The sequence below is a fragment of the Balaenoptera acutorostrata genome, chromosome 2 (genome assembly GCF_949987535.1).
Source record: "Balaenoptera acutorostrata chromosome 2, mBalAcu1.1, whole genome shotgun sequence".
In the NCBI taxonomy this organism is placed as follows: domain Eukaryota; kingdom Metazoa; phylum Chordata; class Mammalia; order Artiodactyla; family Balaenopteridae; genus Balaenoptera; species Balaenoptera acutorostrata.
Window position 1 is genome coordinate 99,192,767 of NC_080065.1, and position 22,117 is coordinate 99,214,883.

General features: G+C 35.1%; 1 protein-coding gene across 6 annotated transcripts in view; it reads left to right on the forward strand.

The window, feature by feature from the left end:
* COMMD10 (COMM domain containing 10) overlaps positions 1-22,117 on the forward strand; it is a 174,930-nt gene that overhangs the window by 34,883 nt on the left and 117,930 nt on the right. The window contains exon 6 of one of the 6 annotated variants that reach the window (XM_057540912.1): positions 10,423-10,619. The exons of the other annotated variants lie outside the window; for them this stretch is intronic. Coding sequence (XP_057396895.1) covers positions 10,423-10,428 — 6 coding nt within the window. The 3' untranslated portion in view covers positions 10,429-10,619. Of the gene's footprint in view, positions 1-10,422; positions 10,620-22,117 lie in introns of those variants that run through there. 6 annotated transcript variants of the gene reach the window in all.

A 22,117-nucleotide genomic window follows, 5' to 3' on the forward strand; every position in this document is an offset into this window, starting at 1 on the left:
TCCATTGGATTGTGCTCAGGTTGCAGAAGGGTAATTATGGTCTTGAGTGAACTTAGGACTTTTAATACCAATTTTTAAAATTAGAGGTCTTCATTCTTATTTTCAAAATGTATGACAAATTCTATTTAGATTGAGAAAAGGGGAAAAAAGCCTTTTTTTAATTGCTTACTCTATGTAGATATGGTATTACCTCCTTTGATATTTAAAACATCTCTTCCAGGTATGAATTCTTATTATTATCTGTATTTTATAGATAGATGGAGAAATGGAAACATGTAGTGGTTAGTTTATTTTCCTAGGTTATTCCTAACTAATAAACAGAGCTAGGATTTGAAGTCAGGCAATTTTATTTCAGAGACCTATGCTATATTTATTGCTAGGATACTGTATCATTTTGCTTATTTAATAACTTAGCAGTTATCCTGTAATATGTGTATATGTTTCAAGGTGTTGAAAGCTTTTCTAAAATGCAATGATTGTTTTATTATTGTTCTTCATAAAACTAAAATTACGTGGATTCTAAATTTCCTTTTCTTTTTCTTTGATTAAATTGAAACAATTTTACACTAAAGTCAATGAAAGATGCTAATATATTCTTCTATGTGGTAAGTAAAGTTGTATGTTTTGATGTTGTCTCAGTTCAATAGACACTGCATTTATTAACAGACCTTATTGTAAGGGCTATATGACATCATTGATGTTGATGTGTCGTGAACAAAGAAATAGGGTGTATCATTAAAAACACATCCTTAGCTGTATATATGACAGGTTTTTCAGTAAGAGAAAAACACACATATGCTGTTCAAATCATGAACTCTTTGTATTAGAAATTTAAAGTATTTTGATCTTCTTAAAGGTAATGTTTGTATTGACTGATTCGGAAGGACCTTCAAATTTTTCTGAGCTGCTTTGATGAACAGGTCTAAATTTTACAAATGTTGTATTTTTATTAATCTAATCTATATAGTGAATATATTTCAGCATATTCTCTTGATAATTTAATTTATTTTTCTGTGTTACAATATTTGTGCATATATTTATAATGGACATTTTGGAAAATATAGGGAAAAAAAGCTAATTAAAATCAAGTGTAATTCTAGTACCCACAGCATTGTTATGTTTTGTTATATGACCTTCCAGTCATTTTTTTCCTATACCTCTGTTATAAGTGATTTTTTAAAAAACAGTGATGTTTGCATTTGGTTTAAGAAAAGGAATTGAACTTTTGTTATTACTGTTCAGTACTAGATGTGGTATGAGAAGATAGTCTCATTCATCAGTCAGAACTTTTTTTTTCTTTTTTGATAAATAGCAATTATTCATTTTCTACAGTATACTATCTTATGATCTGAAAAGACATTCTATAAAGTCTTGGGCTTTTTTACTCACTGATTTTGATCAGAAATTTATAAAATTAGCTTTGTCTAATGAGCAGGTCTGTGTCAAGATACTTTTATTTGTGTCATTTGGGATAATTTTATTCAGGGTTTAGAAGAATTTTAAGACAGGTCAGTGGTTTTTACTTTTGAAATGAAATGATTGATGAATATTGCTTGTCTTTTAAAAAAGATGTTTCTGGTTCTTTTTTTATTACCTAAGTTGTATACGTTTATTTTGAAAATTTTATAGATATGGAAAGAAAAACTCACAGATTTACCACCACTGTGCAGTCTCTTTTATTTCAGTGTTCGTTCAATAGCTACTTTCTTTTGAAAGTCTTCTGATTTTATATTCTGCTTTTTTCATTTAACTCTGTAACAGATCTTTTCCATATTCAGACTCATCACTAATATATTTTAAATGACTGACTGCATCACATTTTGGCTATGACTTACTACAATTTCCTACAAGTTCCTCTGTTGTCACATAATGAGTTTGCTTCCAGTATTTTCCTATTATATTGTGATAAACATCTTTGTGTATAAATACATGGTAGGTGTTCAGTAAACACTTATTGGATGATGAATGAACAAATGAATGAATGAATAAAACATCCTTGGAATTTATGGTTATTCTTCAGGAGTGTAATTACTGGGTGAAAGGGTGTAAACCAAAAAAAAGGTCCTTACTATAGTTTGATAATGGGCTTTTCATAATCGTTTTAGGAACACACACACTCAGAGGTGGCATTCAAAGGATATGAGCTTCTGGAGAAAAGTGTAACATTACTATCTCAAAAGTAGGTTCTTTGATAACTAGTTAATTATTTTGGATAATTTTAGGAGACCAGTGAAAAGCCCTGGTATTTTTGTAAGATTATAGAGCCCTCTCATTTATAATTTCTTTATTCCATTAGTATACACATTAAAGAAGCTTTTGTTGTATGTGTTTTATTATAGAACATGTAGAAGCAATCTCATAAAATATTCTAGCAGTTAGAGTAAATAGAAACAGCCCTTATTTGGTAGACAATTGCCCATATACTTTGAAAAAAAAGCCTGGTTCTTTGCAATCAAATTTATTTATTTAAGTAATCCTAAGGCTTTGTGGCTCTAGTTTTCTGATTCTTAATTTTGTTTTGTATCCTTTTTCATTGTGATCAGTTTCTCAATGATAGTATCCTTTAAGGTGTCATGTTTTCTAAATGAGAGCAATACAAAACTGTCTTTCCTCAATTTAGTGTGTTTTTTTTTTTTTAGTTTTGTGATCAGTATGACTTTCTGAAAGATCTTAGGTATTCAAGTATATTGAAGTGTTCAAATCATATGTGTATAGCTCCTTGGTATCACAAAATGAACCCCCTTGTATGCATGTGAAGAGTAAGTCTTTTTCTGTACTTTAGGTTGCCTAATGGAAAGTCTGCATTTATCCATAATAAGACTTTTAAGCTAGCAAAAATATTGTTTTAGACACTGTGTATCTTTGATGAGTAAAAACAAAATATTAATACACAGTGTGATGGAAGTTAGTATTCATGTGGAGAAAATGATAAAAACGACTTGGAGGAGAAAATCTTTTTTTTTTTTTTTAATTAATTTATTTATTTTCAGCTGTGTTGGGTCTTCGTTTCTGTGCGAGGGCTTTCTCTAGTTGCGGCAAGCGGGGGCCACTCTTCATCGCGGTGCGCGGGCCTCTCACTGTCGCGGCCTCTCCCGTTGCGGAGCACAGGCTCCAGACGCGCAGGCTCAGTAGTTGTGGCTCACGGGCTTAGTTGCTCCGCGGCATGTGGGATCTTCCCAGACCAGGGCTCGAACCCGTGTCCCCTGCATTGGCAGGCAGATTCTTACCACTGCGCCACCAGGGAAGCCCCAGGAGAAAATCTTTTTAAAAAATACTCCATTCATGTATTTCATAATTTAAAAAATCATCTTTTTACTAAAATTCTTTTCAAAAATTTTGTGAAATTTCCAAGTAGGCAAACAATATCACCCTAACTTTTCTTTCCTAGCTTCTGAACTTCTTTACTTTTTTGAAATCTGGAGGCAATTGATAATTGTAGAATTCCTCAAACATAATAGAATATGTTTAAAAGTACCTTTAAATTTTGTTTAATGTATTTTTATGGATTAGAAATGATAGCAATGTAAGTGAGTGGCTTATGTATTTTGAAATAAAAGTGTTAACAATGAATTAGACATCTGAACAAATAAAATTCAATAAATTAAAGTTCAATAAATTAAATAAGCTTTTAAAATAGCTCAAATTCAATTCAAGAAACATTTATTAAACCTTTACCATGCATGAGGTACTAGGCAAGGTATTTGTGACACAGACGGGTTTTATTTTCCATCATGGAGCTTAATGGCCTAAAAGGGAATACATACATTAAGCCGGTAAATATATTTAAGTTTATGACTGTTACAAAAGAGGAAATACATGGAACTGTGGAAACTGACAGCAAGGAGTTGGAGACTGCAACAGGCAGGGGAGTTTCAGGTGGAGGAAAGAACACATGAAAAAGGATAGGGGCTTATCTTCTGAGCATGTTGAGTATGAGGTAGCTGAGATATCCAGGTAGAGATTGTTTGGATGGCAGTCGGTGAGGTGGGGAGTGGATTATAGACTAGAAATTGAGACTTGGAAATCATCAAGGTTTTGATTATCATTTCAGTTATGAGATGGAAGAGGTTAGTCACTTAGGGAGGAAGTATAGAACCTGATGAAATCCCAAATTTAAAAGGCAAGTAGAGCTACAGGAGCTTATCACAGTGATTGGGAAAGGAGCAGCCAGCGACCAAAGCAAGAGAGCATTTCTTGGGGGGTGAATAATGTTACATGCTGTAAGAGGTAAAAGAGAGAAAAAAAAAAGATACTAATTTAACCCTCACAGCTGTGAATTAAGTACTAGTATTTTCCCTAGCTTGTAGATTAAGAAGACTAGTCTCAGTGGATAAGTATCTTTCCCTAAATTGGATATTAGAAAGTAATATGGGCAAGATTTGAACCCAGGTCCACCTGCCACAATAGCCTGAACTTATAATCACTATATAGCAGTTTAAAAAAAAAAATGAATTTAGTGTCATGGAGGTCACTGGTGATCACTTTGTGGGGCAGGAGAAGGAGGTGTTTCAAGACGGAGGGCGGTATTGAATACTGTTGAGAGGTCAGGAAAGAGAAGAACAGACATATATATGACTGTTGGATTTGGTTAGATGGACTTCTCTGATAACCTTGGTAATTGTAGTCTCAATTACAATTGAGAGGCAAAAGAATCCTGATTGGAGTAAATTGAGGAAAGAAAACGAGGCAAAAAATGAAAGCAACCACATACGTAACTCCTTCAAGAAACAGAAACGGAATAGTCAGTGTAGGGGAATGTGGATTCAGTGACTGGAGATATTAGAGGAGGTTTGTATGCCGATTCCACATCCAGTGGGGAGAAATTGATGCTGCAGGACAGAGAGGGATATAAGTTCCATGAGAAAGTGAGAAGATAAGAGGGCCAGAGCACAAATGAAAGGGTTGGACTTTGATGAGAGTGGGAACACATTATTTGTTGTAACAGCAAAAAAGAAAGAGAATGGATTGGGTAGGTAGTTTTGGTGGTAGAAGAGGAAGCTGTGTCTGATTGCTTCTGTTTCTGAATGCAGTCATTAGTTGAGAGAGTGGGTAGGTCTAGAAGGTTTGGGAACAGGGGAGGAAGTATGAAACAGTTATTTTGGATATTGGGAAAATGAACAAACTAGTTATTTTAGGCTGTTTCACTGTTACTGACCAGTGCTTATTGCCCATTTGAGATTTGTGACCATGAATTTGAAATGAGAACTGTTGAAATGGTGTACATTTTCCTTCATCCTTTTTAGTTGCTCTGATGCAACTGTGAAGTAGGTAGATAATTGGGTTTAATCAGCGTTTCATCTTTGCCAGGTGTATCAGGTGAAGGGAGAAAGGGACAAAAGGATTGGCCTTGTGTACAAGGGAGTGATTTTAGTGATGGACCATAGATTCTAAATCAGATCAGTTGGAAAGTGAGGATATGGTGTATGTTGCGGGTGGCGTGATGGAGAGTGAGAATCTGGCTATAGAACTGGAACCCTAGCCGCAGGCTCCCTTGAGTTGTTTGTGGTACAGAGGAACCTCAGACACATTAGTTCCAGGGCCGCTTGGGAATTTTTTATTTGAATCTTCTCCCTCCCTTCCTCTCTTCTTCCCTCTCTTTCCCCTTCTTCCTTTCTTTTTATAATCAAGCAAAAATGCAGTTTCTTTCAGCGTTACTCCATTTTATCTCAAGGAGTTCCAACCTATCCATCTTTAAAGGGCCATTTTATCCAAAGTTAAAATACTGCCACTTCCTTGGTAAGGGTAATATAATAGTAACTCCAAATATAACCCTTTTATAATTATCAGCAGTAAAACAAATGGAATTATTATTCATATACAACGTTATTTATGGATTGAGCAAAGGCTGATGGAATTTTCCAGCAAAAAGAGATCTTAGATGGATATGGCAGTGGATTCTTAGATATAATATCAAAAGCACGAATGACAAAATAGATAGATTGGACTTCATCAGAATTAAAAACTTGTGCATCAAAGGACATTATGAAGAAAAAGAAAAGGTAGCCTAAAGAATGAGAGAAAATGTTTGCAAATTCCTGATAAGGAATTTCTGTCTAGAATATGTAAAGAACTCCTACAACTCAACAACAAAAAGGCAAACAACTCAAATAAAAAATGGGTAATGGACTTGCATAGACATTTCTCCAAAGAAGATATAAAAATGGCCAACATGCACATGAAAAGACACTCAACATCATTAATCACTAGGGAAATGCAAATCAAAACAAGAGTGAGATACCACTTCACACCCATTAGGATGGCTATAATTAAAAACAAAAAAAAGTAGAATAACAAGTGTTCGTGAGGATGTGGAGAAATTAGGACCCTCATATATCGCTGGTGGAAATGTAAAGTGGTTCAGCCACTATAGGAAATAGTTTGTCAGTTCCACAGAAATTCAAACATAGAACTATTGAATGACTCAGCAGTTTCACTCCTAGATATATACCCAGAAGAAGTGAGAACAAGGACTCAAATGTGTACATCTGCATGCATGTTTATAGCAGTACATAACAGGAGCCAAAAGGTGGAAACAACTCAAATGCCCATCAATGGATGAATGGATAAACAAATAGTAGTATACACATACAATGGAATATTATTGAGCCATAAACAGAAATGAAGTCCTGATACATGCTACAATGTATATGAACCTCAAAAATATTTTTCTTAGTAAAAGGAACCAGACACAAAAGGTCACATATTGTATGGTCTCATTTATATAAAATATCCAGGTTAGGCAAATCCATAGAACCAACAAGCAGATTAGCAGTTGTCAGGACCTGGGGGAAGGAAAGAATGGGGACTGACAGCTTAAAGGTTATTGGTTTCTTTCTGGGGTGATGAAAACGTTCTGAAATTAATGCACAACATTGTGAATGTATTGGAAGCCGCTGAATTGTATACTTTAAAAGGATTAAAATAGTACATTTTAAAGACAGAGAGAATGAGAGAGAGAGAGAGAGAGAGAGAGAAGGAGGATGAAGGAGACCAACTTAGGGAATATTTCAGCCCTCTAAGTTTACTGAGAAAACTCAGGCCCAGTGAGGTTGAATGGTTTGTCAGTTGATTATTGGCATAGCCAGATGAGACCCTAGTCTGACAGAATAAAGGGAGTACACTGGATTTAAAGTGTAAAAGTGAGATGACTTGAGTTTAGATTCTTAGACTGTGGGCAAGAATCTGAATCTTTCTGCAGCAAATTTCCCAATTTGAAAATGTGGCTAGTAATACCTGTCTTCTAGGATTATTGATAGAATTAAATATCTGTGCAGTGCCTGTTATCGATAGAATGACTCTCACACAGTAGGCACTTAATGTTAATTGAATTTGAATTTTCAGTGCTATAGTTCAACATTGTGTTAGGAACATAGTTTATTCTGGAAAATATTTTTAGGAGTATATTATTTTGGAAGATAGTTGAGTACTGACTTGATGGCTTATATAGTAGTTTGCCCTTATTAAAAAAATTGTTCAGTGTTACAATATTCTCCTTTGTAACCAGGCTGTTGGAATTCAGATTGAATCTTCTGTAACCATCATTTTTAACAAATCACTGTTCCTTTTCTCTTAATTAGTAGAAATGATTCCCAAATGAATATAGAGGAAGAATACCACTTCCTTAATTACTAGTATTGCATTGTAGGCTACTTGAACTCCCTGTGGGATTTTTTTTTCACCCACAGTGACCTTTCGTAGAGTATGTACTCTGAAAGAACAAGTCCACAGGGGTAGTATGGCATTGTGCCACTTATAAATGTAATTTTCTAGTATCTTAAACCATCTTTGTTTTTATATCGCTATTCTTGATTATAATACTTTGTATGTACTCTTTTAGCCACGAGGCTCAAAAATCTACAAATATTGAGTCTCAAAACACTCCAATGAGGCAGGCATATTGCAATCATCCTTTTTAGTTAAGAGAGGAGGAGAAGGATATTATTTAATTGTTAATGTATAATAATAGAAGAAATAGTCTACCAAAAATCTGTTGCTAGTTTTACGATAGTCTTGTTTTAAAATGAGAAATCAAAAGTTCTTCTGCCTCATGTAAATGATGCTCAGATTTTCATCCTCATTTTATTTTGGGTATTTTCTCTACTTTTCAACTGATTTTTATATATATTGACTTCTTTTGACTCCTAAGTACAAGAAAATATGAACATTGTAAGCATATACCTAAAGTAGCTTGAACAATTTAAATTTATCAAGCATTTTGCTGTAGACAGATAAGTAATTTATAGATTTATATATAAATTTATATTTAGATATAATTTATAGATTTCTTAGCTTTGAGAGTGGGTATTGTGTATTCGTTTATAGGTTAAATTATAGTCACCTCCTCAGGTATTTTAGGTTGGCATGGTAATGACTAATAATAACACTGCTGCCATATAAGTGTATTTATACTTCTCTTTGATGGTACACATGTTATTTATGAATTAAGTACTACCTAATTCTATGTATTTCAGCTGTCTGCTTCTAAAGCGTAGAGATCTTTGGAGATGAGGGGATATTATATAGGACAAGAACAAGTTTAAAAATAAAAACAAGTTTAAAAATACAGTTTAAAATGCGATCTAATTAATGGTAATTCCTAAAAAAAGGTAAACATTTCTCATAAGAAAATTTTGTTTATTTAAGAAGTGAACCCACAAGTTGCCTTGGGTCAGTTCATATGGATTAGGACCTATTTGGAGGCTGAGGGGACATCTAATTTCTTCATAATATTATATGAAATATGCAGGTGGCTGAGATACCTCATTGTCTCTTTCCTAAGTGCTGCCACTTTGTATTTTTCTGAATTCTAGTCAGCCTAGGTGGATGGAGCTCATTAAAGCTGAGTGTCTCGATAGCTGCAGTGCACCGAAAGTAACCACTATGCCTGATACTGCCACATTTAAACAATTAAGAAGGTAATGATAATAGATAACATTTATTGACCATTTAATATATGCCAGGTATCCTATGTGCTTTTATACTTCATCTCATTGGACCCTTGAAATTAATAAACAATAAGTCACTTTTTTATTTGCCCAGAAGGACTGAAAATAATGTACAATTTAATAAAGTAACCACTATGCTTCCGCAGTCATTACTTTGCCCTCTGTCTTTAGTGAGGTCCATGGCTAGTGCCTATTCTCATAGTCTATATGGTTTTATCTTGCTCTTAAACATTTTGTTTTGATAGTCATGAAACTCTCCGGAGGGTAGGTGATTTATTTCCGTTTGCCAAGTGTGAGGAGTGAGAGAATGACCTTGATAGACGATTGCATTGAGAGTTTTCCTATTCTTTTCTGGCCGGGCTGTCTGGGTGATGAAGTTCTCATAGTACTAGAGAATCACGGAGTTTCTGGTAGTAAAATAGAGTCTGTACTGGATTTTTCTAGATGATAGCTGCTCAGCTGAAGTGCAAGTAGGTAACAGGTTAGCTGAATATTGATTGCTCTGTTCTGCCCTTGGGGCAGCCAAGCAGTGTCTGGGGGAACTGGAGGGCCCGGCCAGTCACCCAACCTCAGGCTGCCTTGTTGGTTAACCACGTTGTAAAGTACAAACATGATCATTTTTTTTTGTCAGCGCCGGGATGTGAGTTAGGCTTAGGAAACATGATTTCCCTCAGAAGTGGGAAGAAGTAGAAATTGTAAAATATTTTATCTTTTTTTTATACCTAATTCTCTCTCTCCTGTTGTTTAATTGCTGGTGGGATGTTGAATTTGGAGCTTGAAATTTGTACTTAGCAGCTTAACCATAGCCACTTGCATAAAAGTGTAAACATTTCCTGACCATAATGTGTCTACCAGTCAATTGTATATATTGACAGAGGGCAAACTTGACCTGTTTACTTGAGGGTGCTTTTCGCTTCCAATATTCTTTTTGGGGAAGTTTGGTTTACAAATAGTTTTAGGTAATTTTTGAAACTCTGATGTAAAAATTCTATCAGATAGTTTATAATTCATTAAGTTACATTAAAAAATTCTATCAGTTTATAATTCATTAACTTACATTAAGCGATTCATATTGCAAATTGGCCCAAATCTACAAAGACTGCCTTTATTAGCCCACATAGTTTTCCCTAATTCTCATTTCTGCCAGGCTCTCCCATAAAACTTCTTATTTTTCTTTTTGCACATTAATATTAAAAAGAGTGATGTCCTCTTTTTTTTTCTTTTACGTATAAGGAATCTTATGGAGAGATGGGTTTTAGGGTCTCTAATGTCAGTGCAGAAGGTGATGATCTCATAGAGACAAGACTATTCTTGGGAGGGAGAGGAAATCACTTAGGAAAGTAACACATTGGATCCCATCATAGCATTTCTTATTAAGTCAATTTCAGCCGTATTATTTTTCTTCAGAAGTTTGTTGGAACAGTTTGCTGTTTCTTTAGTTGAACATTTAGATTTACAGTGCATGTATGTATTTTAGCCCTAGAATCACCTTCGTACGCGAGGCCTCAGCACACATCGACTGAGGAAACAGAAGATTCACATTTTCCGTCTCACACTCACACTGACTCCAGGAGCTACACTCATTCAGGGAATGGTGGGCCTCATTGCTTTCATTATTTAATTAGTATTCTATCTCTGTTTGCAGAGTGTATAGTTGAAGTCCATATATATAGTTGAATTTAACTGACTCACAGTTAAATTCACATGAATTAAATATGTCACTTGTATTAACTGATGACTTGTTTGTGCTTTGGTCCCTCTTATGTTTTACTAATTTATGCCTTCAGAATCTTCAAGTTCTCTTGTCTTAGAATTTAAAAGTACTAGTGTGTTCATTAAGAAAGCCTCCTGCCTATTACCAATCTGTTACTGATTTATAGGATTAGAGCCTGTTAGGAGAGAGAAAAGGTTCTTAAATATAAACTCACTGGTATTCTGTATTTGTCAGGGAAGTATATTCTTGTAAAAATCTTGTAGGTAAACAAATATTCTGTGTGTCCTAGTGAAAAAAGGAGGGGATAAGATAGTATAGATGATGGTTCCTAACTTTTAAATTTGACAGGAAGGAATGTGAGTATATTGACCTAGTTAATGCCAATTTGAAGAATTCTAATATGATTCCCTATTTTCCTTCAAATTGTATTGAGCTGGATTCTGTTGGTACCAGCCATGTTATTTTAATTGGATTTAGATTCAGACATGACTGTCTCCCGTGGCTTCCATTCTTGTACGCTCTACTTATACTGCTTTGTACAGTAGGGGTTTGCCTTTATTTATATTTGCAGCATTAATCACCTATTAATTTTTCATTTTAGGTCGCTAAAATATATCACATACATTAGTATAAGAATTATAAAAATCAATTATCCTAATAAATTGCGGAGCAAAAAAATTGCAAACAACTGTGATTTTACTTTCTTATATTTCAAAACGTCTGGTTGAAGATTTTTATTCATGATTTCTTCCCCCCTCACCTCTCCCATGTTAATATTGTTGTAGAGAAGGTTTAGACTTTGTTACTAAATACACACCTTATTAAATAGGTGTGTGTCCTAGGACAGAGCATTTCTCTGGTTCCTAGTTATTTCTACCATTCAGCTAAAAAATAGCTCTGTATTACATTTGACAGATAATAGAGAATAATGTAAAGGACTTTGAAGGTGGCATTGGTATGTAGTAAAAGCAACACAAGCTTTGGAATCACACTGTTTACCTCTTGGGAAATAGCTGAAGAATCTCGAGCAGGTTACTTACCTGATTGAGGCTCAAATTCTGATCTGAAAGTTTGGACAATAATAGCAACCTTCCAGGGTTTTTCTGAGAATTAAATATGGTAGGAAATGTAAAAGTGTCTGTTACAGTACAGTACATTGATATCTTCATTACTTAAAGAGGTCTTTCCAGTTTAGAGCAGGAAAATTGAAATGCCTAACTCTTTATAAGGCCATTATTAAGTTTTGCCAGAAGTAGAACTAGTTGTGAAAGTAGAAGGCATAAAGAAGATAATTCCTTCTTTCTTTCTTTTTTTTTTTTTTTTTTGGTCTCTCTAATATCTTTAGGATAAATTTAGGAAGAAAATGTTTAAGGGAAGATTAGGTCTATTAAAAGACCTTACTGAATTTTGTTCTTTGATGCTAGTGACCTTCTTTTCCTAGCTGTTTGAACCAAGTGAAAAAGGGTAATAATGCTCTACAATAAAACAATCTGATTAAAAATAAAGCTGCATACTTAATAAAAAGCCTGTCCCTTTGCTTACAACAAGTGGGAGAATATAACTTTGAATGTTTGATGAATGCAGAACTTTAACAAGAGTTATGAATATACCTGCTCAATTTTAAAATAAAAATGAAAAGAAGTTTGAAATATACAGATCACCAGATGAGAGTATAAATTATTATTGGGAAATTTATATAAAATAGAAATTAGAGAGATTATGGGCATCCTAATCTCACATTATTATGAAGATATGAAAAATTAAATGAAATGTCTTCAAATTTTGTAGTTTTAACCAGAGAAAAGTTATTTTCTGAATACTTCTATTTACAAAAAACAGCCACTGACTTGGTTCTAAAAAAGTTAGATTATTTAAGTCCTGTAAGAATTTCATCTGAAATAGTTTTAGCAGCATGCAGTATCAGTAATTATACTATGAAGTCAGCATGATGTTTGGATCTTCTAAAACTGTTTTGAAATTTGCTTAGTGCAGTTTTACCCAAATGTGTTAGTGACCTTGAGAATTTTTTTTTTAAACAATACCAGTTACAGTGGTGTCCTGTGAAAGAAGTTTCAGTAAACTGAAGTTAATTTAAAATTACTTATGATTGTCACTTGGTCAAGAGAAATTATTTAACATGGCATTTCCCTCAATTGATAGTAACATAAACAAAGAAGTAGATTTTAAAAATATTACTGATAAGTTTGCTTCCATAAAACCAGGAAAGTAAACTTAAAACATTCTGTTGTTGATATAAATAAAATACTTAAACTTAAAATGTTATGAATTTCAATTTCTCAATAATGTTCTGCAAAAATATTAACCATTAAAATATGCATTAAAACGTGAATGGGGGCACGTGTTTTTCCTTTAGCGTCAAGTTCCAGGCACTGATAAGAACTTTACAGTAGTATACATTCATTCCTCCCAACCCCTGGCTTTTTGCTTTTATTATCACATATTTTTCTTAAATATGTTATAAACCTTACACTATACTATTTTTGTTTAAATAGATAATTATCTTTTACAGATTTAATTAAAGTCCCAAGTCAGTTGGTTTAAGATATGGAGATTTTTCTGGGTGGGCTTGGCCCAATCAGCTCTTCACTTTAGAAGCAGAAAGTTTTCTTTGGCTGGTAGCAGAAGAGAAATCAGAAAGATCTGAAGTGTACAAAGGACTCTGCATGTTGCTGGTTTGAAGATGGAGACATTGGTGAGAAAGAATGAGGGCAACCCCTAGGAGAAGAGAGTGTTTTCTGGTTGACAGCAAGGAAACAGGGAACACGGACCATTAGCTGCAAGAACTAGATTCTGCCACCAACCTGAATGAGTGTGGAAACAGATTCTTCCCCAGAGCCTCCAGATAAGAGCCCTGCCTGACTTACATCTGATTATACCCTTGTGAGAGGCCAGCCAAGCCTGTCTGAACTGCTGACCTACAGAACTATAAACTAATAATTTGATGTTGTTTTAAGCCACTCAGTTTGTGGTAATTAGTTATATAGCAATACAAATACTAATATACCTTATAAGACCTTTTGTCAATCTGAACATTTCTATGAGGCTTTGTCTTAGCTCTTTCTGAAGTCTTAGCACAGCATGTTACAGCCCTACTCTGGATTTGATCTTTACCTGAAAGCCATTTCATTATTTGAGAATCATTTTGTCATCTGGAGGTCCTTGTAACTTCACACACTTTTATTTAACCCAGCGAGTCCTTGCTCTTTTGGAGCTAATAGTTCATTCTTTAGCTCATCTCTTTCCTATATGCAATGAGAAGAAACCCAGTGGCACTTTTAGTCATTGAGTTCATTAGGAACATTTCCCATTTTCAATTTTTCTACCAACAACAGTATTTCTAAACTTCCCTCCAAAATAAAACAAGGAACCCCTTTCTTGCAGCTTCCAATCACACTTCAGTACTTTTAAACCCTTACCAACAACCGCTTCTGGTCCTTTTAGGCTTCCACTAACACTGTCCTCAGTGCCCTTTAGGCTTTAACCTGATTCCATTGCCAATGGCAGCTAAATCCAAGAGCATCCTAAGGCAGAAGTGCATGACATTTTTATGACCTAGGCTCATAAGTCACATAGCATAATTTCTGTTGTCCTCTATTGGTTGAAGCAATCACAAAGGTCTGCAAGCTTCAGGGGGGAGGGATATTGACCACACTTCTCTATGAGAGAAGTGTTAAGGTCATATTGAAAGAGGGGCCCGTGGGATAAAAGATATTGTGTCTATATTTGGATAATTAAATCTACCACAGATCTCAACATTTTAGCTTGTATTTTAAAATTGCATTTTGTCTGATTTGTAATGCTCTTTCAAAATATAATGCTACCAAACCTGTAGCCCATTTCACAATTATAGATTTATGGGAAAATCTAAGGTTTTATTTATAACAGTCTTATAGTATATCCAATACTGACATCAGCCAACTGGTACATTCTTTAATATAATTTAAAAATTAAAAATTAAATTTAATTAAATTATTAGCTAGTGATTCAAGCTGATTTTTTTTTCTTGTTTAATGAGTTTAGATTTTTAAAGAAAAGTATTTTCTTAACTGAATCAATCTGTAACCCTCTTTTATACTTTGTGTTACAGATTTCAGAAATGGTGTAGCAGTAGAATATGAACTGGACAAATACAAGTTATGATGTATGATTTTTCAGCATTTTTTTTTTTACAGTGGTGCCTTTTTCTTTAAGAGAAGGTTCTAAGTGTAGCATATTATTATTTTGTGTTATACATGTCTCTTCTCACCTAAGTCAAGCTGATCGTCAATGCGATACATACTGAAGCCTTGAGGGAAGGTTCTCTCATCTCTTGTGGCTTCTCTCATCTCTGGTCTTTCCCTGGCAGAAAAAGTCTAGGACTTAGCTTTCAGCTGTAATGGGGCTAGGAGGCAATTCTACTCAAACGTTTCTCATCACAGTAAAATTTCACAAGGAACTTCTGAAGAAGTAGATAAATGATGGAGGAATAATACTGTATCAGGACTTTTTGAATTGCTATTGAGCACACATCTTACAAAACTATTATTGAGGGACTTCCCTGGTGGCGCAGTGGTTAAGAATTCGCCTGCGAATGCAGGGGACACGGGTTCGAGCCCTGGTCCGGGAAGATCCCACATGCCGTGGAGCAACTAAGCCCGTGTGCCACAACTACTGAGCCTGTGCTCTAGAGCCCGCAAGCCACAACTACTGAGCCCGCATGCCACAACTACTGAAGCCTGTGTGCACAGAGGCCATGCTCCGCAATGAGAAGCCACCGCAATGAAGAGTAGCCCCCGCTCGACGCAACTAGAGAAAGCCTGCGCACAGCAATGAAGACCCAATGCAGCCAAAAATAAAAAAAATTAAAATAAAAACAAAAAACAAAACTATTATTGAAAGTGAATGGTGCTCCTGATGAGAGACGGTGACAGATCATCTCATAATATAGTACCTGCTAGATTTTATTGAATCATTAAGCAAATACAGGGAATCCTCTTTTCCCCTTTAGTCTTAAACAGGCTGACAGAATAAATCAGTGTTGCTCTGATTACATGAATTGAATAAAATCTCAGCAGAGCATATCATTTAAACAAAATAGTTCTGTCTAAAGTGCTTTTGAACCTGGACATGTTCCTAGTTCTTTGGCTGCCACAGTCCTTTGGTCTCACTGATGCACATCTTTTATACATGTTAAATTATGTATGTACAGAAAAGTGCATAAAGCACAAATGTCCAGTTAATCACAAAGCTGACATCTGTGTAACTACCACACAGATCAAGATATAAAATATTGCCAGCTTGCCAGAACTCTCCTTGGCCTCTTCTAAATAGTTTCCCCTTCTTTTCCCTCTCATGTAGTCTACCTTCTATGATAATATTTTCTTTTTGTTTTTATATTTTTACCCCTTAATCATACATCTCTAAACACCACAGTTTAGTTTTAACTGTTTTATTTTTGACCTTATTTAAAAGGAATTATATTATTTTCTTGTGTTGCTTGCTTCAAAATTATGTTTTTGCTATTCATTTTTGTTGCATATAGATATAGTTTATTTTCATTGCTGTATAGCATATTATTATATGAAAGAACACATTTTATTCAGTACAGTTTTTAAAAATTTATATTCATATTCATTACAATGTTGATAGGCATTTGGGTTGTTTCCAGTTTTTAGCTATTATGAGTATTACTGCTGTGGACATTCTGGTACATGCCTCTTGTTACATATGATCATCCATTTCTGTTGGGTATCTGCCTGGGAGTAGAATTGCTGGGTGTTATTATATGCGAAAAGTCAAACTTATAACTGTTTTTGAGACACACTTCTTTTTCTAGACTTATTTTGGGTGTGTCAGACTTCTGTGAGACAACTCCTTTAAGACCATAGAAGGCCTTTTATTTAGCTGAGGGGGTCTTGTAGGCCCCTTCATTATTCTTTTAGAGACATTAATGAGGGGGTTTTATATCTTGATTTGGTCTACAGTCCCAGACTATACATTTGGAGAATGTTTTGCCAGCTGAGAGACTGGAGATGAGAAGCAGTTGTGTTTTCCAACCCAACAAGTCCTGGCCCCTCTTTATTCCTTCTAAATTTTGCTTGTAAACTGATCACTTTTTTCTTTAGCTCATCTCTTTGTTGCCCTGTTACCTTAGTCGTGCACAGCTGGGAACAACCAGCTGCCTTAACATTTGCCTGGAAATCTCAGACAAATCTAAATGTTTATTAAGTAACTTTTTCATCTTCTGAGTATTATAGAGAACACAATTTTGCCACATATTTTGTTACTACGTGCACAAATTCCCATTTTTTCAGCGTCCAGTGAACATTTTCTTACCCTTTTCCAGCTTTTGCTAAGAGTTTGCTCACCATTTTTCAAGCCTTAGGCCACTGTTTGGTTCCAAAACCAATATTACATATTTTATTTTTAAAATTGTGGCAGTACCTCACTTCTGATGTCATCAGTTAGCTGTTGCTGTAGAACGAACCCCTCCAAAACTCAATGGTTTAAAACAGTAACCATTTATTATTGATCGTGGGTCTGTGTGTGGGCAAGGTAGTTTTCTGGCTGGGCTTGGCTGGTCTCAGCTGGGCTTGCTCGTGTGTCAGCAGTTTGCTGGGGCCACACTAGTTTAGGATGGCTTTAGTCACCGTGGCGACTCAGGTAGCTGGGCTTCACGTCTTCCATCATTTGGCAAGTTAACCTGGGCTCGTTCACTTGGTTCAGAGGGAGCATGAAACGCAAGACACAAGGCTTCTTGAGGCCTAGGTGCCGAACTGGCACACGGTTGTTTTCAACACATTCTGTTGGCCAGAGTAAGTCATACGTACAGACCAAATCCAAGGAGTAGGAAAATAGATTCTAATTATGGATGAGAGACGCTACAGAGTCACATTTCAGAGGTAATCTCTATAGTAAAGGGTGGAGAATTGAAGGTATTTTTACAGTCTTCTAAAGTATATGTATGTTTAATTTTGAAGTAGTTGTACAGTTTACACTCACACCAACAGTGTATAAAAGTTGTATTTGTTCTGCATTGTTATCAGAACTTAGTAATGAATCTTTTTAGTTTCAGCTATTTTGGTGAGTGTCCAGTGGTATTTTGTTGTGGTTTCAATATTTATTTTCTTAAATTTCCTAATAAGATGGCTTTCCTTTTTTCCCCTTTTATTGGCTATTTGAATATCTACTTTTGTTAAGGAGGAGGGGAGAAGTAGCTCCAAAAGAGAGTTCACTTCTGGGCTGCTCCTGAGCCTCAACTGTAAGTCATTACTTTGTTGTTAGCTATCCAGTGCCTTCAAGAAAATGTTTTTAAGTTTTTGCTTTTAATTTTTTCTTGGTAAGTTTTGCTAGTTAATCCTTAGTGGGAGAGTTGGTCTTAGGCTCCCATTCCTGGAAGTAGAATAATTCATTGCTATTTCTTTGTAGTTTTGACTTTCATGAATCTGAGAGATTTGGGGATGCACATCTAAAGATTTAAGGGTTAATGTACATTATGGAAAGACCTTTGTCAATGAAATATCATTTGCCTTGCAAACAATGATTTTTTTTTTCCTGAGGGCTGACTAATCTGTTAGCAAACAATTTTGTTGTGTTTGACATGTAACAGGTGCTAACGTCTTTTACAGTCTTGTCGCAGGGAATAGAGGGTCTAGGTCACCATATTCATTAATTAAGTCCAGGAAATTTTATTTCTCCTGTGGCTAATCATTTACATTTGACATGAATCTGTCATTTGTGCCTCTGGTTTCCCTGCTTCTGCCTTTGTTCTGTGTAGCTTACTTTTCACACAGCAGTCATAATTTTTAGACATAATTCAGATTATGTTATTTATCTGCTCAGTATACTCTAAGGACTTACAACTAAAAGTAAGACCCAAAGGCCTTAGCATAGCCTGTAAGATCCTACTGGATATAACCCCATGCTGCCTGTTTAATTAACTTTATCTGATACCTTTTCCCCTCTGTTCCCTCTGCCCTATCCATAGAAGTTGCCTTGTTTTTCCTGGAACACTTCACGGCCTTTGCAGTTTCTATTTCCTCTTCTAGAATGCTTCTTCCCTTGATATCCACATAGATTGGTATTTCCCCTCTGTTAGTTTTCTGTTCAGATATCTTTTCAGAGAGAAGCCTTCCCTGAACACCTTACAAATAATTGTAGCATCTCTCCTGTCACTCTTTATCCCCCTTAACTTACTTTGTTTTTCTTCATATAACTGTCATCTCCTAACATATTATTTATTAATATGTTTATTTACAGTTCCGCTGTCCTAGAAAGTAAACTCCATGAGAGCAGAAACATGCCTAAAACAGTGCCTGGCACACGGTGGACCTTCACTTATTATATTTTTAATGAATGAATAGGTGGCTACTGCAGTATTTTTATTTCACACTTAACAGACTGTTCTAAATTGATGAGCTAAATAACTAAGTTGAACAGCAGTAAAACATAGAAACTTATACCAGCAGATAGGACTGAGACCTTTGTTGACATAGTAGAAGAGCAGTTTTGAGCCCTGAGCACATCTGGCCATGGTGATAGTGTTAAAGATCTTTCTTCAGGCAGTGGCAGTGTTGACAGGGCATTGTCCTTCTGATTTTATAAACCAATAAACACCAAATTAGGAATAGATTATAGAGGGAAAATATTTTTTCTGCATCTTAAATCTTTACAAGGATTTTAAAGCAATATAATTATTTTAATTAAGCATTTATTGCTTAAGAGAGCTTGTTGTATAAACAAATATTTAATAAAATATGTCTAATGGGAAATAGAAAATTCAAATTTGGCATTTTAACAAATCCACCATTTTAACTGTTAGTAAATGGATTCGGGAATGGACTCATAAAAGGTTTAATAAATTTAATATTTAGTGATTTCAACTGTGATTTTAAAGACATTGGGGGATAGTTTTCTAACTCTGTGCCTATACCTTACTTCCTTTGTCCTTGCACCAACAGCAAATCTCAGAATGAGGTGTGGGATATAAGTTATATTTTTATCAGTCACACAAGTATTTTTTGTGTTCTTTGTTAGACACATCTCTTTGAGTATCACTGGTTTAAAGTAAGACTGTAATCATTGCTGGGTTAGGGACAAATCTCTATCATAGGGACAACAGCTGCATATTTACTGAATGTTTAGTATGTGCCATTGCTTAAAATACATTATCTAATTTGCTCTTCACAGTAACTCTATGAAATAGATACCACTTATTATCTCCATTCAATAAAGAAGAAACTGAGCAAGATCATATAGCTAGTAAGTAACTGAGCTGAGATTTGAGCACAGGTCTGTCTGACTCCAATTTAATAAATCATTCAGTGAATAACTCTCCTGATTTAGAGACGAAATTATTTCAGCACTTGATTTTCTATTTAAAATGGAAAAAAAAGTCAGAAATGAGGATATGACGTGGAAAATATATTGATGCTAAGCAGCTATTTATATCAATTTCACTTGTTGAAGAAAATCAAGAATCAAATTTTGCATTAGAATAACAAAACTTGAAGATTCTGATCAAATTATAGTCCTTATATTTTGGGCAAATACAATTGTATATTTCTGGTAACAGAATGTGTACTCTTTTTTTACTGAAGTATAGTTGATTTACAGTATCATTTTAGTTTCAGGTGTTCAGCATAGTGATTCAGTATTTTTGCAGATTATACTCCATTACAGGTTATTACAAGATAGTGGTTATAATTCCCTGTGCTATACAGTATATCCTTGTTGCTTATCTGTAATATATATTGAAGTTTGTATCAGTTAACCCCAAACCCCTAATTCATCCCTCCCTACTCTCCTCTCCCCTTTGGTAACCACAAGTTTGTTTTCTGTGTCTGTGAGTCTGTTTCTGTTTTGCATATACATTCATCTGTATTATTTTCAGATTCCAAATATAAGTGATATCATACAGTATTTGTTTTTCTCTGTCTGACTTATTTCACTGAGCATAATATTCTGTAGGTCTCTCCAGTTTTCTGCAAATGGCAGTATTTCATTTTTTTTATGGCTGAGTAATATTCCTAAAATGTGTATTCTTAATAAAGTATGAACATTTATTCAAAACCTATTATGTCCCAAGCTCTGTGATAGGTGCTGAGTGGATAAAAATGGGTATTAAGGTTCCTCTTCTGGACAGACTCACAATGATATGATAGATAAAGACTTGGAAACAATGCAGTTAGTTGGGAAATATGTTAAACACCTAAAATCGTGCCTGACATACTAGAAGCTTATAAATAGTGATGAATTATGGATGTTTATTCACAGTGCAGTGTGAATGTACAATGTAGGGTATTGATTTTATGTAGATTCATAGGAAAGTGTCCACAGTGGAGTACATATTTGATTTAGGCCTTAAAAAGTGAGTGAAGGGCTTCCCTGGTGGTGCAGTGGTTGAGAGTCCGCCTGCCGATGCAGGGGACACGGGTTCGAGCCCTGGTCTGGGAGGATCCCGCGTGCCGCGGAGCGACTAGGCCCGTGAGCCACAACTACTGAGCCTGCGCGTCTGGAGCCTGTGCTCCGCAACAAGAGAGGCCGCAATAGTGAGAGGCCCGCGCACCGCAATGAAGAGTGGCCCCCGCTTGCTGCAGCTGGAGAAAGCCCTCGCACAGAAACGAAGACCCAACACAGCCATAAATAAATAATAAATAAATTAAAAAAAAAAAAAAAAAGTGAGTGAAAAAAGGAGTGGATAATCTGAGTAAAGGGAAGAGTATACACAATGACTAAATTCAGTAAGATTGAAACCTAAATATATTGCCCACAAAGATACTTCATTTACCTCCCTTGTAGCTTTAAAAAAAAAAAAAAACAGAAGGCGTTTCATTTACTGTATGAGTAGATTGTTCCAATAATATTGTATTATGACAGGGAGTCATTGACAAAATCAGGAATATTTATTTTTATTTTTCATTTTTTTATCTTTGAGCAATGTAGATACATAACCTAACTGTACCATATAAAGTACAGTAGATCAATCAGGATACTATTTAATCCTTAAAAGAGAGGATTGCCAAATATGTTGGCCTAAAAGAGTTATTTCATAAAACTTTGGACTTTATTGCCAAGTGATCGTTTAGAAGCTTCAGGTGTCTAGTGAGTACGCTCCATTCTTAAGACTTTTAGGACAATTCAGGATGGAATAGTGATGGAGCAGGGACCTAATGTTATGCCTGATACATTAGATGCTCATAAATGTTAATGAGTTTTAGAGGTCAGTTCCAAGTGCCATTGGACAGCAAATAGCAAGTTTTCTGTCTGTCTGCTTCCCATCCTAGACTCTTGAACCCATCCTCTGCCTAGTAAGTAGATGAAATTAGAAATAGAGATATGGAAGAGACTACAGTATTTAGGTTGTATGTGTCTCAGAATTGTTATGACTTTTCCTGTTGGTCACTGTTGGAAGACAAACTGTGAATTTTTTAAAATGTAGATTTATTAGAAATTTTAG